Genomic DNA, 16,339 nt, shown 5'->3' on the forward strand with positions numbered 1-16,339 from the left:
AGTGCTAGCAAGAGTTGTGGAGTCAGAGCAGTGAAGATATTTGACTGAGATGATTGACCACAGTGTCCTCTGAGTGATTGGACAGCTAAAAGTCCAGAGTCAGAAGAGCACAATGGTGGGGTCTGTAGGTTTGAGTTTTGAACTGGATGCGAGCAGCAACAGAGAATCTGTAGTGAACAAAGACAAGGAGTAGTGTGGAAAACAGCTTTATACATTAGCTACAGATACCTCACACAGGGGAAAATGAGCTCAGCCTTGTACAGGTTAATCTTTAGGTGATGCATTGATATTCACTTGACTAGATATCAGACAGGCAAGGAACAATGTGTGTCTGCACCTGCATGTCAGATGGGGGGGAATGACAAGAATAGTTGTGTGTCATCGGCATAGGAGTGGTGGGAGAAGCCATGCTATTATATGGGATCGTACAGGATGGAGCCTCAAGGCCACAGACAGGTCTAACAACATGAGGGGCTTTGCTATAGCAGCTCTTCTGTCACTGAAAGGAAAGCTGTCTCATTTGAGTGGCCTGCATTGAAACCAGGTTTAGGAGGTTGTTCTGTAAGAGCTAACCAGATAGTTGGCTAAAAACATCACATTTTGGTGTCTTTGAAATAAAAGGGAAATAGTTACATTAACTTTCAGCAGGAAAAGATGTGTCACCCCAAAAAAATGTTTTTAGTTAAACAAAAAATGTTTTTTATTCAGGATGATAGACAGAACTCCTGTTAATTTTAATAATGCTTGATATGGAAAATCATAAATTAAAAACAATGGGAAAAAAATGTATGTTAGCAGTTAAATGAAATAGTATTTTGATAAATGACAAATTTTCCTTCAGGGCTGAATGCTTACATCTCATGTCTGGTATTAAGAATATATGGTAGAGCTTTTGCATGACAGACTTTATGCTTTACAATGACAACTTTCTTGTTTGTGGTCTGAATTGTAAGGCTGTGTGGCTTTTTTAAGTGGAGGTGCTTCTGAGCATTTTTTATGTAATTACATGGAAATGATGATATATGATATCTACAGCAACACTGACTCGTGAACACTTTGATGCTGTACTGCTGGTTTGTGTCACTCGGATTAACCTTAGGCTTTTGGTTTCAAGTCGGCAGCCATTCCTGTCGTCAAGGTGATAGTGGAGCCAGGGGTAAGAGAAAGCCCCTCCTTTTTTAAATTCAAACCCCTCACCCTTCTGTGATCATCCAAAAATCAAAGCATCAAGATCTTTTTGTCGTCACTCTCTGTCGTTCACGTAATAAAAACATTGAGATGCTTGTGGTCTCACTTATTTGATAAAGTGTGATCATTTGTAAATGAACACTCAATGTTTGTGGAAATCCACGTTTGTTGCATTTTGGCTACAGTTTCATGGGTTGGCTGACTTTTTTTGTTGAGACCTTGTCTTGTCTGTGAGCATGGCATGACAGAGGAACAGAAAACACTGTATGGTCTTTGGTCACATCTCTTCTCTTCATTTCAACATAGCTTGAAAGTGTTTGCAATCAGATTGCCAACATTGTATAGTCAGTGCACTGTTTTGCGTTTGCATTTTCTGTCGAGGGTCTCATGTGAATTTACTGTAACAAGACAGTAAAAGATCCTTCGTGTTTGTTGTAAAAAGTCAATTTGGTCTTGTGGTTTGTTTGTCGTTGGACTGCAGATTCTGTCTGTTTCCTGTTTTGAATCAGCCATCCATAGTTAAATGTACTGTATGTGTAACTTCTCCAGATCTGTTCATGGCATGGCATTTAAGACATGGTTGCTCTGCATGCACATTGGCTGCTGTCATTGCAAAGAGTCAGAAAGATCACAAATAGGAAGATTTTCTTCAGAACGATTTTCATCCATTTTCACTGTGCTTGTTAGCTAATATGACTCTTACATGATTATTGAATGCATGTACGAGTGACTGCATGAATGAATGAGTGGTTCAGAGCTTTTGATGGTGTGTGTTTGGATGTTACACCTTCTGCTCTCTCATCCCCTAATCACTCTCCATGTACTCCACTTTAGAACACAGAGGACAGTGCTCGGATCTCTATCACCTTCTTTCGCCTGTTCAGAGTGATGCGATTGGTCAAACTGCTGAGCAGGGGAGAGGGCATCAGAACTCTACTGTGGACCTTCATCAAGTCCTTCCAGGTGAGATGCACCCAACATCCTTCTTGAATCTACGATATTATAAACTGGTGAGACTTCGTGGCATCGTAAGTTTAAGACAGGAGGCCTAATCTTGAGAAACTGGATGCTGGATATTCATCTTATAACTAGTACAACCACAGTTCATGGGTAGTGTGTGGATTGGGATATCTATTTTTTTTTTTTGGAATACAGCATAAGAAATAAGACAATAGCACTCCATCAAAAATGGCTTGGTGCCTGCTTTAGTGTGAGTTGGTTGCTACGGGTGGGAAGATGAAATACATCCAGATACAGCCCAGATACATCCAGGAGTCTGAAGGCAAGTGCTGAAGTGTCACTGAAAATGTAGACAGTGTAGACAGTGCTAATATAAGTCTGAAGAAACAGGGACAGGGTTAGTTGCATAAGATTTGAATCATAATCTGGGAGAAAAATAACAATGTCTCACACTTATCTCTTTCTTTCCCTCCCAGGCTCTTCCCTATGTTGCACTCTTGATAGCCATGCTGTTCTTCATCTATGCTGTAATTGGAATGCAGGTAATATGGTCAATAAAAAATCAAAACCAGATGATGACCAGAATCAGCAGGATACATCTTGCTTTCGGTGACTGACTCATTTGGTGACACCTGATTTTATAATAATTGTTTTATATTTGTCTTGTCTAGAATTTCACAGCATGTTGGCTGGGTCCTTAGATGACATTGATTCTTTTCTGTCTGTTTTAAGGTGTTTGGGAAAATAGCCATGGTGGACGGAACACAAATCAATCGCAACAACAACTTTCAGACCTTTCCTCAAGCTGTCCTGATGCTCTTCAGGTGTTTGTGTAGTTTAAATTGTTGGTTACAAGCCATTAGATGTCACCATGCAACCATAACCATTTCTCCTTTGTTAATGTTGTTTCTTGTTCTATGTCAGGTGTGCCACAGGGGAGGCTTGGCAGGAGATCATGCTGGCCTGTCTGCCCGGGAAGCTGTGCGATTCAGAGTCAGACTACAACCCCGGAGAGGAGAGAACCTGCGGCAGCGGCTTTGCCATTATCTACTTTATCAGCTTTTACATGCTCTGTGCTTTTCTGGTAATCTTCAGGCACTTCACCGTGTTCTGTGCCAGTAATGTCTGAGCTCAGACTTGAGCATGCACATTCCTGTAAATAATTAAACAAACAAACAAACAAAAAAACAAAAAACAAATAAAGCTTGTATGTCTTGTTTCAGATCATCAACCTCTTTGTAGCTGTCATCATGGATAACTTTGACTATCTGACCCGTGATTGGTCAATTCTTGGGCCACATCACCTGGATGAGTTTAAAAGGATCTGGTCTGAATACGACCCTGAAGCCAAGTGAGTACTGCTAACAAAAGTGTATATTTCCTGTTATGTATCCTGTATGCTGCTGCTAAGGAATATTTGTGTCAGTACACGTGGGATGCTGATTGTTTCATAACAGTCATAATAAGCCTCAACAGCTCTCTGAAATGCACTTATTAACATTTCTCTGTGGTATAATGTCTTTTATTTGAATATATGTGAATGTCAGGGGCAGGATAAAGCACCTTGATGTGGTGACTCTTCTGAGGAGGATCCAGCCTCCCCTGGGCTTTGGCAAGCTCTGCCCTCACAGAGTAGCCTGTAAGGTGTGGTTTCACGACTCGACAACACACTCACACCTATACCCAAACAGACAAAAGCACGAACACTGTTATGGTGAATGTGGAGGGTGTCAATAATACCTGACATAGATACCTTTGACATATAAATTGCTTTGACAGTTTCACATTTGATCCTAGTTGAACTGTACTGTTCAATTCTGTTGCAGCGTCTGGTGGCGATGAACATGCCCCTGAACAGTGACGGGACTGTCATGTTTAATGCCACCTTGTTTGCTCTGGTCCGCACTGCTCTCAAGATTAAGACTGAGGGTGAGTCTGCTCCTTTAAGCCATCAGCGATCTGGAGAATTTGCTTTTGGATTTCCTTATGGATTGCTGCTAATTGGCTGGTTTTTGTTGAGCTGGGTATTACTATTCTGTACAGTAAAAAAGAGAGATTTATAGTTTGGATCAAATATTTTTGGCAGGGGGCCTGATTTGGTCCATTGGCCATTATTTTTCTATTAATGTTCTATATTGAAATCTCAAAAGCAAAATAAGCATTTATAGCAGTGAAGTTAATAAACAAAAGAAATGAATTCTTCAGTCAGGGCAGACGCATGAATAAAATGAAACCACAGAACCACAGAAGAGATGTCGGTTAGAACATCTTCCCCTGAGCTGCGTCACACTAATATCAGCCAGTTCTACCAGACACCTGCAATGAATATGCAGGTTTTCTTATGTCTCATCTCTTATTTCCTCCAGGAAGCCTCATACAGTTTGTTTTAATAACAGCCATCTTATAAAAGCCCGTTTGCTAATTCAACATTTTGCCACAAGAGGGAGTAAAGGGTGATCAATTTGCAGACTCACCTCTACATTCACTATATGGCCAACAGAGATCTCAGCATTTAATATATACAACAACATTTGTTTTGTGATGGTTATGTGCCTGTGAGAAAGACAAAGTTAATCCTGTACTTTAAGTCAGGTACCACCTGCACGAATACATTCAACAGTTACTAAGTGCTCTTAATCAAAGTAACCATAAACATCTCTTCACCTCCAATTTTCTACCATTTCCAAGGTAACCTGGAGCAAGCCAATGAGGAGCTTAGAGCTGTGATCAAGAAGATCTGGAAGAGGACCAGCATGAAGCTTCTGGACCAAGTAGTGCCCCCTGCAGGCGGTCAGTGGTCACACACACACACACACACACACACACACACACACACACACACACACTACATGGGCCACATTGCGTACATAAACAGTGATTATCATTTGTTTTTCAGTGTCATTCATAATTCAAATAATAACCTCACTCACCTCATTTGAATACACCGTGCTTCTCATTTGTATTTTACCACGAGGTATTAATAGCAACCTCATGTGTATATGTGAATGGCCACAGCCACCAGAGTCAAACATTCCAATTATTATGTAACATTCATTTACTTCTGTTGGTGCAGATTTGCACTGATAGTAAAGTCACACGAAAACCAATCCTACATCTGTGTATTAGTAGAAGGAAGAAGGATGTTAAACAATGAACATGCATTTGATGCAAATATATTATTCCTATCATTTGAATTAGAATGTCAGTGACATTTACACATTTGTCCCTTGCTGAATGTTCATACTTCTGGATGCTGCTTTTTTGTCACTATATACTGTGCATCAAAAAGGAATCACTCTACATTTCACTTCAGATACATTTTGGTGAGACAGGATCATTCTGGTTTCAGGGAGGAAGTGATTATTCTCCTCCACACAGAGAAAGATGCTGTGCACATGTTGGGTTTATGTCAGAATTCTTCTGTTGAAACTTTTTAACCTACTCCTGCTTCATAATGCACTTCTTTGATGTACATCCATATGCTGAAACCAAACAGTCAGATTTTCACACTCATACAACAAAATATGGAGGTCTTAAAGCTCTGGAGCTCAGATAAAAGTGTGTATCCATATTTAGTGTGTCTTAACGTGTATAACACACTGAGCACACAGATGGACAGGACAGAAGTGGATTATGCTGCTAGGAAGGTCTTTTTCACAGCAAACATTTTGACTTGTCACAGTAAATTTTTTAATTATTATTTTTCAATGAGAAACTGGGTCACCATTAAAATGTACTGAAACCATGAATCCAATGAGACAACAGTTGTCCACTGTGAAGAAGGTAATTACAAACTTATTCAAGCCACCTTTTGAGTCTACACGGTGGTATTGTGTAATACACAAAAGCTAGGTTTTGGTGGACTTTTATTTTAGAATGTGTTGTGGGACAATCCGTCTGAGGCACTCAGCATCCTGTTTTTCTTTTCTGAAGTACTGAGGCTCACTTGTTTACCACAACCGACAAAATGAGATATACAATTCTCTCTTCAGTTCACAGAAACTCTCCTTATCACTTTGACTCCTGTCGCTGTCATAGTCCCGTCGTTTTCTTTTTTTTATCTTTGATCTCATCAACTTTGGTTCAGCATTTTCTCTTGTGTCTAGCTCTCCCTCTCTGCTATATAGATCAGATAAAAACAGGAAACAAAAGTTGACATTTGAGACGTTGAAATGAAATGCTGATGTTTATGTATGTTGTATGATTTTTATATGTTGTATGATATTTGTTTTTTGCTGCTGATTCATGACAAACCTAAGTACAAATCATCCTACAGTCATCTTTACTGACCACAGAAACCCACTGTCTGTTAGTTACCAAAACTGAATTTCAAAATCAAAGTCAAGTTCAGACATGCCAATCATTTTTTGTAAGTATTAGTCCTAGCTGCTCCAGTGTCTGTTAAATGCAGCTGCAGACGAAAATACATTTTTAGTGTCTGCAGACAACAAGTGGCTTATATCTTCAGTCTTTTGTCAGTACGCATCACATCGGTGCTATATACTTTAAAGTGCTTTACTTTACCATTTATATTTGCTTTAGTTATTATTATGCCCTTTAATACATCATAACTTAATTTTTCCTAATTCAAACTTAAGAATACTCTTAATATATTTGAATATAAATCTAAAAACACTTTTTTTGCAGAAAACCTTTAAGAAATTATGCATCTTATTCCTTGGACAAATCAAAAAGATTTTAAAATGTCATTATGAAATATGCATATTAACTATTACTATAACTATTCAAGGATTCAAGGAACTTTATTGTCATACCTGCTCACATTCACATGTTTATGGTACGAAATTAGGACTCAGGTCCCAGGAAAACTAAAAACGGCCTCTGAGTAGCTAAAAAGGCCTTAGTCCCCGGAGCTCGAGAAGCCGCTGCTCTGCTGTGCGCCGCCATCTTTGTTACCTACCTATAATATATATTGAATCATTTCTGGTGTGTTTTCACCCCTACAAAAAGAGTTATTGTTCTTATAGGACTCAGGATATGCCCATCTCAATGCATCTGAACATATTTGACCTTATTATTGATATGATTGTACTTTCAGCCTTGCATGTACCTCAGCTATCTCTAGTTGTGTTTTTCCACTGTCCACCGCAGCGCTTCCACTCTGCTGTGTCGTAGAATCTGCTGACTTAATTCAACTGCATGTCTTTCTGTGTGCTTTAGTTTGCTAACCCCATTTCTTGTTTTTTTCGTCTTGTCTGCCAAGCCTTTCTCTTCCACAGCTTCCTCTGCTTTCCTCTGCTCAGTCAGTCGCTGGCCTTCTTGTCTTATCTTTCTGCCGTCCTGAGCTTTTTGGGGCAGTTCTGTTTTAGTCTGGTGGCATGCAACTACTGATACCTCTTACTTAAAAGCTTCAGCAGGCCCTGCCCAGAAAGAGAACCTGCTGTCACCTGTGGCCACAAACAACACAATAGATTCTCCCTATGCCAAATTGATGCATAATAAAGAAAAATAAAATATTACTATCTTATGAAATGAGTCAAACACTAACACTGACTCACTAACTGAGTCCACTTGTGTCAACTCATTTTCTTTGAAGTGAAAATTTGTCAAAATGAGGCAAATTATTGCTTCAAAAAATATATTATAGAAATAAAACAGAAGTGTGTTATGAAAATATGTTTTATCTGATAAATTCATGTACTTCAGATGTTCTTTGCATGTAGTTTAATGAAGGTGACAATTACTAGCAAGTTCTGGTTCTGGTCACAATATATAAATACCTTTTACGTCCTTAAATATTCTTATGGTGACAGGTTTTGTCTCTGAACAGAGCCTTTCATAGTTTCTCTCTGGCTGCGTTGGGTGATGTAGAGAAATATGTTGGCTGCTTTAAGGTGGATCATCACCAAATCAGGCTTATCAACCTTGTTTTTCCTGTGGGGTGGAGTGAATCTTCCATCCTAAAGCAGTCATCTCATTGGCATTCATCATTTTCACTCGATACCTCTCAAGTGAAAAGAGGTGAAGGAAGGATTTCCTATGCACCATGATTCAGCCTCCTTTTTTCTTTAGTCTCTCTCGCTCCCCTGTCTGCTTCAGCTCCACTTATCTGAGTGAATAAGACCCACGCCTGATTATCATCCCTGCATGACACAATAGTGTGTTTGGTCACAACTTCCTCTCTGGCTGAGTGTAGTTTGTGTTTTCTCCCTCAAAAGGAGAGCTGTAGAGCTGATCTTAGATAATGATCTAAATGCTTTGCTGCCTTCTAGCATGTGCTTCTCATTACAAGTCATGTTGTTTTTCTGAGATATGAAACACCTGTTTGTCTGCCTTAGACCTCTCTGGTGGATGTTTCACCTTTTTAATTCACCTTATGATGTAACACTGATATGTGTGGTGGTAACTGGGTAGACTTGAATTAACGTGTTAAATATGTTCCCATTTTCTTAGTGTTCAGTACAGACGTATCAACAACTGAAGCCTGATTTTGGTACATTAAGAGGGCGTCAGGAGGGTTTATATACACTTGCTTGAGCAGGGAGGAGGAGTGTGTTATTAGGTGTGTGTGTGTAAATGTCATTTGTTATCACAGATTGAAATGGCGTGCAGCTCAGTCATTGAGCCCATTTCGCTTCAGTTGTGATTGTTGAACAGAATAGCATACAGTTTTTTTTAATTGAAAGGGAATTACACAATTATTTATAATTCAGGCCATTAACCCATGATACAGTGATATTGCCCTATTGATTGTCCAGTTAGTTAGAAAAATCACAGTTTCTGTAATGTGCTCCTGAAAATTGCATTATGGTGGAGTGGTGTGTGTGTCTGTTGAAACAATGGGGTAATGTAGTAATTGGGATTTATGTCTTAGTATTCTTTTCATTTGACTGTTCTTTTCATTTGAAGTCTTTTGTCTCATTGTCTTGTCATACAACCTTCTTTAGCGGTGGTGCTTCATCATTGTTGCTGTTGTTGTTGGTTTTGTTTTACTCTTGATAGACTTCAGTTTGAATACTTCTAGTGCAGTTTGACATTTCTGCAAAAATGGCTTTCTTTGATGGTGAGATAGTCATGCCTGAGATCTTATTATTGTTATTGTTTGCAGATGGAATTTTTATGTGGAGGTATTTTGTTAATTTAGTGTTTATTTTGGAGGCTTGGTGTGTTTGGTCTATTCACTCAGATGACGAGGTAACAGTGGGGAAGTTCTATGCCACCTTCCTGATACAGGACTACTTTAGGAAGTTCAAGAGGCGCAAAGAGCAAGGTCTTGTAGGAAGGCACTCATGGGAGAGGCTGAACACCACCATGGCTCTACAGGTAAGTAAAGTATGCTTTGTCATGCTTGTGTTCATGGTAATGCAATTACATAAATAAATACATACATAAATACATACATAATAAACTTCCTTCATCTCATAATCCTTCGATAATTTTGGATAGTCAGCCCTCTAACATCATAAAATACAATGGATTCATGTTCAGCCAATACTTAGAGAAGTTAGTGTTGGAAAATTTGCAGTCTGTATTTTAGTCTTTTCTCAGGTCTCATTAAAAATTCCTCTTGCAACAGCAGTATATCTTATTAAAAATTTTGTTATTAGAGATGTAAAAAAAGACATCACAACAAACTGAGGTCCTTGCACTGAGTTCCAGTAGTTCATTTAGATTTCTGTCTCCATCCCAGTACAAAGAAAATGCTGCTCACAGCATTGAAAAAGTCACATTAGAAACACGAGGAACATCTCTCTGTAAAACATCTCCAAGTCACTCATTCCTACAGATTAAATAGTTTCCATGGCAGTGTATCTTGTGGATTATGTAAAACTGACTGACTGGTCTGCATTTTTTCCAATGTGGGTGAGGTGACCCTTATAAAATATGCCTGCTTATCTTGTTTTTATGCTTCACTGAGCTGCAAGAAGATATGAGATTTGCTCAGGTTCTGCTTTAAAGCTGGTCACGTTTATGACTCACTTTGTTATCACTGTTGTTGAGTCTTAACATTCTGGACGGAGACATGTTCGCACGTGGATAAAAGCCAGTTGCTTGCCAACATGAACACTCAGATTCATTTCAACCACATAGGCATATAGATGTAGATGTAGATGTTTGGTGTTATAGCTGCTATCTTTGCAGGCTGGCCTGCGCACGCTGCATGACATTGGACCAGAAATCCGTCGAGCCATATCATGTGATCTGCAACAGGAGGGGCTAGTGGATGCTAATGGAGAAGAAGAAGAGGAAATCTACAGGGTAAACAGCATTGCAGATGTACACCTTCTCCAAAATCTAAGAATGTGCATGGAATTTATTTTATTGGTTACTGATGGGACACTAACCTCCATAACATCTGACCATCAAATTTCTTTAAAAGCGTTTCATCAGCACAGGAAATAGCACTAGTAATCTAAAAGTAACAGATATATTGTTGAGCTCCTTCAACTCAGTGGCACCAGTAGGAATGCAAACTTGACCAAACTTATTGAAAAAAAGGACCAAACATCTGCTTGTTTTAATCAACACATTCAAAAACTTGACAAGACCTTTGTGCGCTCATCTGATTAGGGAAGCGCAGCAATGTGAGACAAACGAGATTGGTAACTATTGCTTAAATGAATCAACACATTAATTAACAAATTGTTTAAAATACTGTGCACTGGTGCAAATGTCCCTCTGCAGCGCAATGGTGGCCTTTTTGGGAACCATGTCAACCATGTCAGTGCAGATAAGCAAGGCCACTCCTATCTGACCACTGTCACCCAACGGCCGCTACAGATCCTGCCCTTCTCCCGCACTGCCTCACTCGAACCCACCCAAACCGACGGGAGAGCCAGTGACGACGACAAAGGAGGGGAGACAGAGATGAACTCTTCACCTATCCAATATAATCATCATTATCACACCTCGTATCCATATAGTTATCCTCACTGTATTTCCACTTGCCATCAGTCGCCAATACCCTCCAATGCCAACCTCAACAATGCCAACGTGCCCTCACTTCTCTCCATGAACAATGGGAGACAGCAGAAGTGTTTGTTAAGGCGAGACCGCTTGTCCTCTGCCAAAAATGGATCATCAGTGTCTACTTACAGCAAAGGAGTCCACGACAAGCCTTGGAAGTCACATTCCACAAGGTGAGTGGATTGAGACCTGAAAGCGATCTTAAAATGTACTAAACATGCGTATGTATGTAACTAGAACTAGAAGAAGTTGGGAATTTTATTAAAAGAGCACTTCATCCATGTAGCATTGCAATCCTGTCACATTGTCGGACTCAAGAAGGTCAGTTTGAAAAAAAGATCAAAATGGATGCAACAGACCCAGAGCATTCATTGCTGGCAGTGCAGTCAGAGATTCAGGTCTGTTATGCAAGTAGCACCTAATGTAGCATGTAGCGTCAAGCAGAGCTGAGGAGTGATAGAAACCCATCCTGCAACTACCCGTGACCTTCTCTTCAGCATGAAGATCTCACTGATCCTTGCCAAACCTTGTTCATCAGTGGGGGTCTGATGTGCAAATCTGGTTTTTCTTTTGTTTGTTTTTTTTTCTGAATCTCTTCCCACACATCTGATTGATATCACCTATCCTAAAAAATTCATAGCCCTCCCCAACATATTCCCACTGTGTGCCGCATTCACATTTCATTTCCTGTAGTATATGCACTTTATGAGCTGTGAGCAAGCAGATATGATTTGACCTAAAATACAAAGAAACGTAATTTTTACTTGCCTGAAACTAAGGTGGAAGTTTCTGTTTCATGTGCTCAGCTATTAATCAATAGGTTGACCTTTTAAGTTTCTGTTACCTCCTCGATGCAGTGCAGGTGGGTGGAATCTGATTCATCATTCTTATAACTTTAAATGATGAAATGATTAAAAAGGCGACCTCTCTTTCTTAGAAAAATGTCGTACTCTGAATCTTTCACAGAACATGTTATCAGCAGTTTCCATTGGAAATGTCTACAGTTGAAATGGTCTCAGGAACAACATTTAGAATAAAACAATTTGTTAATAAGAGTGACTTTTCAGTAATACTGCTTTCCTATACAAAAATCTTCTTTTAATTTATGTCTTCTCATCTTTTGTCACTGCATGCAACATCTCTTCTTCCTTTCTGTCCCGCTCTCCTTGTTGGTCTGACTGACCCCTCCCTGTGCTCGGAACAGGACACGCTACTATGAAGCCTATATTAGGTATGTGAATGATGTTACCACTTAACAGAGCTTCATTTTACTATCCGCCATTTTTGGTGGTGGATGTGTCACAAAAAATTGTTCCTGACTTGCAGCTGAAATTAATTGTTTCATAAAAGTGCAGTTTGCGCTAAACAATATTTGACTCATTGTGTCTTTGTGTTTCAATGCCAGATCAGAAAGCAGTGGTGGACTCTACCCCACGATTCGTCGAGAGGGGCTAGGAGGCGGGGACAGCGATGACGAGCAGGGCTCAGGAGAGTACTACAGTGGGGAGGAGTTTCATGAAGATGACATCATGCTCACACGAGACAGGTACTGTGACTGTAACAGCAACTGTCAGCTTAACTTGATTAGTGTGACACAGTAATCACTTTACTACACAGGTGGCAGTAAGCACTGCATGTGGACTGTCACCATGTTTGTCTTCTGCTCATATTTTTCCATGCAAGAGAGCACTTGATACATGCTCACCAGTAAAAGCACAACAACAATATACTCTGTTTTTTTTTTTGTTTTTTTTTGCAACACTGGAAAAATTCCTATGGCTGGATCTCTTTGATAAAAAGGAAAAAAAATCTTTTTGTTTCACAGGTTGTCCAATAGGGACCAGCTCGATGCAGAGGGAGACTTTGACTTTGAGGCTCCCCGGAGCGACCACCAGCCTGATGCTTATAACGACGATGACCAGCAGCCAATCTACCAAGATGGCAGGCGGTCGCCCAGGAGATGGTTTTTACCCTCACCGCAAGGTGACGGTTTATTTAATTATTTTCAACTTATTTTTTATTGAGCTATTGAGAAGTGATTAAGAATCCCTGACATAGTCATATTTAATGATAAAGTATGAAAATGTAATGTTATTCGGATGAAGTCCTGGGCTGCTCCCTGGACTCAGTGGATGAGGTGAGTGACAGGAGGACGATAGTCAAGCTGTCATTCATGCTGGAGACCCCCTCCCATCCCATGCAGGACACTCTGACAGCACTGGGCAGCTCCTTCACTGACAGACTGCTGCACCTGCTCTGTGTGAAGGAGAGGTACCCCCACTCCTTCCTGCCCACTGCTGTCAGACTCCACAACATTCACAGCTGATGGACTAGACATTTAAGCTGTTGAATGTGTTATCTGGACAATAATTCATGTGCAATAATGGGACAAATGGTCACACCAGACCTGCAATAATACATGTGTAGTAATAATTGTGCAATAATCTTTACTCATGCAACACTACTATAAGGATCAGTACCTACATACAGATCGGTGCAATAATCAATCCATCCACTAATCATAACTTGAGGGACTCTAGTGTAAATAGTCTTTTTCTTTTCTGTACTGTGTACAGCTGCAGGTACTTGTTTCCTGTGTATGTATTCTTTTTGAATGCACATCCTTCCCTTATCCTTGCATGCTTTGCACCCTCTATATCCAGTATATGTATGACCATATTGATGACCTGGGCTGAAACATTCAGTATTGGATTCAAGGATTCAAAGAATTTTATTGTCATACCAGCTCACATTCACATGTTTATGGTATGAAATTAGGACTCAGGTCCCGGGAGCAGTAAGTAAACTATAAAAATATAAAAGTACGAGGTAAAAGTTGAATAAAATAGAAATATAAGCTAAATAGAAAATAGAATATAAAAAGAATATAAAACTAGACATTTAAATAAGCTAAACTATTTAAATAAAGAAACCGGTTTTAGCATATAGCAGCATAAGTATGCATGTGCAAGTGTGTGCAAGTATGAGGTAGTCCAGAAAGTAGTCCTTAATATTGTACTTGTGGTATTGAACTAACCAAGATGTGTTACTTTCATTCTGATTCAGTTTATAATTGCATAGCGTAAATACAGACGAACATGTCATTCCGTTTAGGTATACAGGTACAGCCTGAACACAAAACACTGATCTAGTTTTGTTCTTGTACTGTGATAATCCTTATTGTGGTATTTATGTATCTGGAAGTAACCACAGTTGTTTGTCTTTTCAGCCTCCAGCAGGCCAACGTTCAGTTTTGAATGTCTTCGCAGAAGAAGTAGTCAGGATGAGACTCCTCCCTCTCCTTCCTGCACAGCTCTTCCTCTACACTTAGTGCAGCAACAGGTGCACACACACACATGCACAGACACACTTTTTATTTATGAATATTGTGATACATGAATATACAGTATATACAGTATTAGAATGCTAGGAATAGCAGCTGATAGAGACCTGTTTTCTCTCTACTCCCTACCCCAAAATGGCGGCCTTGATTCATTCTTCTTCACTGTCATAAATGTGGACGCTACCCTCAGGTGATGGCGGTGGCTGGTCTGGATGCCGGCAGAATCCACCACCTGTCTCCTGCACGGTCACTTCGATCCTGGGCCACGCCTCCTGCCTCACCCATCAGCCGCGACTGCTCGCCCTGCTACACACCACTGATACAGGTCAGTGTGTGAGACCACATTTTAAGATAGACCACACATTATTTCACCAATATTATATTAGATGTGAAAGCAAGTTAAGTACTTGCCCAAGTCTATAGGATGTTCATAGTAATAACTAATAACAAAGTATGCATGTTTTTATTGAGCCTTGCAGGTTTGAAAAGCCCGGTAGGCTCAATAAGGCTTCTTCTCAAATTAACCTAAAATTAAGTGATTATTAGAAAATGTTTGTTTAACCTGATTTTTTAAAAATGAATTTTATTCACTGCTACAATCAATGAAACTGCACACATCTTGAGTTGCTAAGAACTGGACGAAACTGCTGTGTAAAAAATGTTATAATTTCTGCTTTAGTGAGGTAAAATCAAAACAGACACATGTACAAATCATCTTCACGTTCATCACATCATACGTTCTTACTTGTCCTTATCGTTAAGATGATTAAATGTGAGGACATGAAAAATGTTTGTGGATGAGAAAATGTGTAAATGCTTCTCTGTGCTACGTTGGATGATAGACTTTGTATTCCATGAAAACCATTTGAAGTTCATTCCGGGTGTTGTTGATCAAGCCTTTGGTGGCCGATATTAGTCAACGAGTCTGATGCCAGTGCTATAGAAAGTTATTCTCTCGATCAGTGTCTTGTGGCAAAACATGTATTTCATACATATGTGTGTGCGCTCAGGTGGACTGGCGAAGTTCGGGCAGTGTTGGCAGCATCCCCACAGCAGTGAGAAGGAGTTTGTGGTATACAGAAGGCCAGGATGGTCCTCCCACCCGCAGCCACTCTCCGTCACGTCTTCGGCTACCTGCAGAGAGCAGCTCCCACTTTCTGCAGAAGAGGGGCAGCGCCAACAGTCTGGTGGAGGCTGTGAGTAAAAAATACAGGCTCAATTGAGTTGTTATTTTTTTTTTAAATCCATGTGCCCTAAAATTAGAACTAAAGACCACATCAGATAAAATTACATTGATATAACTTTGGAGATACATAAAATACATAAAAATTAATACACAAATATTCCAGTCATTCCTTAGCTTGTGAAATAGAGAAGAGATTCTTGATAATTCTTTTGGTTTATTTATAAATCTATGGGGGTGGCACGGTGGTGCAGTGGTTAGCGCTGTCGCCTCATAGCAAGAGGGTTCTAGGATCGAATCCCGGTCTATGTGCAGGCACAGAAAGAACATGCACATTAGGTTAATTGGATACTCTACAGTGCCCTAGGTGTGAGTGTGTGCGTGAGTGCTTGTATGTCTTTGTGTGTCAGCCCTGTGATTGACTGGCGACCAGTCCAGGGTGTACCCCGCATCTCGCCCGTAGTCGGCTGGGATAGGCTCCAGCCCTCCCGCCCCTGACGGATAAGCGGTATAGAAAATGGATGGATGGATAAATCTATGACATGTCAACCATAACGACCAGAGCCATTTGGCAATATTCAAATTTTATTATAACATTTCATAGCTTTGATATTCAGCCAAAAACCCCAAAGTGTTAACTTCATAATGATAAAAGTGGCCTTGGAACCCCCCGTGAGGACCACTGGAGGTCCTCACACCCCAATGTGAGAATCTCCTGTGCACACTAACTGGGTCAT

At 40.0% G+C, this 16,339-nt stretch overlaps 1 protein-coding gene across 7 annotated transcripts in view; it reads left to right on the forward strand.

Moving 5' to 3' along the window:
- cacna1db (calcium channel, voltage-dependent, L type, alpha 1D subunit, b) overlaps window positions 1-16,339 on the forward strand; it is a 77,474-nt gene that overhangs the window by 57,145 nt on the left and 3,990 nt on the right. For all 7 annotated transcript variants that reach the window (XM_046396783.1, XM_046396788.1, XM_046396789.1 and 4 more), the window contains 17 exons: window positions 2,023-2,151; window positions 2,625-2,690; window positions 2,881-2,972; window positions 3,073-3,232; window positions 3,372-3,499; window positions 3,696-3,792; window positions 3,975-4,077; window positions 4,837-4,938; window positions 9,296-9,432; window positions 10,252-10,368; window positions 10,795-11,249; window positions 12,281-12,307; window positions 12,482-12,622; window positions 12,902-13,059; window positions 14,306-14,418; window positions 14,610-14,744; window positions 15,430-15,615. In XM_046396783.1, coding sequence (XP_046252739.1) covers window positions 2,023-2,151; window positions 2,625-2,690; window positions 2,881-2,972; window positions 3,073-3,232; window positions 3,372-3,499; window positions 3,696-3,792; window positions 3,975-4,077; window positions 4,837-4,938; window positions 9,296-9,432; window positions 10,252-10,368; window positions 10,795-11,249; window positions 12,281-12,307; window positions 12,482-12,622; window positions 12,902-13,059; window positions 14,306-14,418; window positions 14,610-14,744; window positions 15,430-15,615 — 2,346 coding nt within the window. The remainder of the gene's footprint in view (window positions 1-2,022; window positions 2,152-2,624; window positions 2,691-2,880; window positions 2,973-3,072; window positions 3,233-3,371; window positions 3,500-3,695; window positions 3,793-3,974; window positions 4,078-4,836; window positions 4,939-9,295; window positions 9,433-10,251; window positions 10,369-10,794; window positions 11,250-12,280; window positions 12,308-12,481; window positions 12,623-12,901; window positions 13,060-14,305; window positions 14,419-14,609; window positions 14,745-15,429; window positions 15,616-16,339) is intronic.

The sequence above is a fragment of the Scatophagus argus genome, chromosome 8, assembly GCF_020382885.2.
Source record: "Scatophagus argus isolate fScaArg1 chromosome 8, fScaArg1.pri, whole genome shotgun sequence".
NCBI lineage: Eukaryota > Metazoa > Chordata > Actinopteri > Scatophagidae > Scatophagus > Scatophagus argus.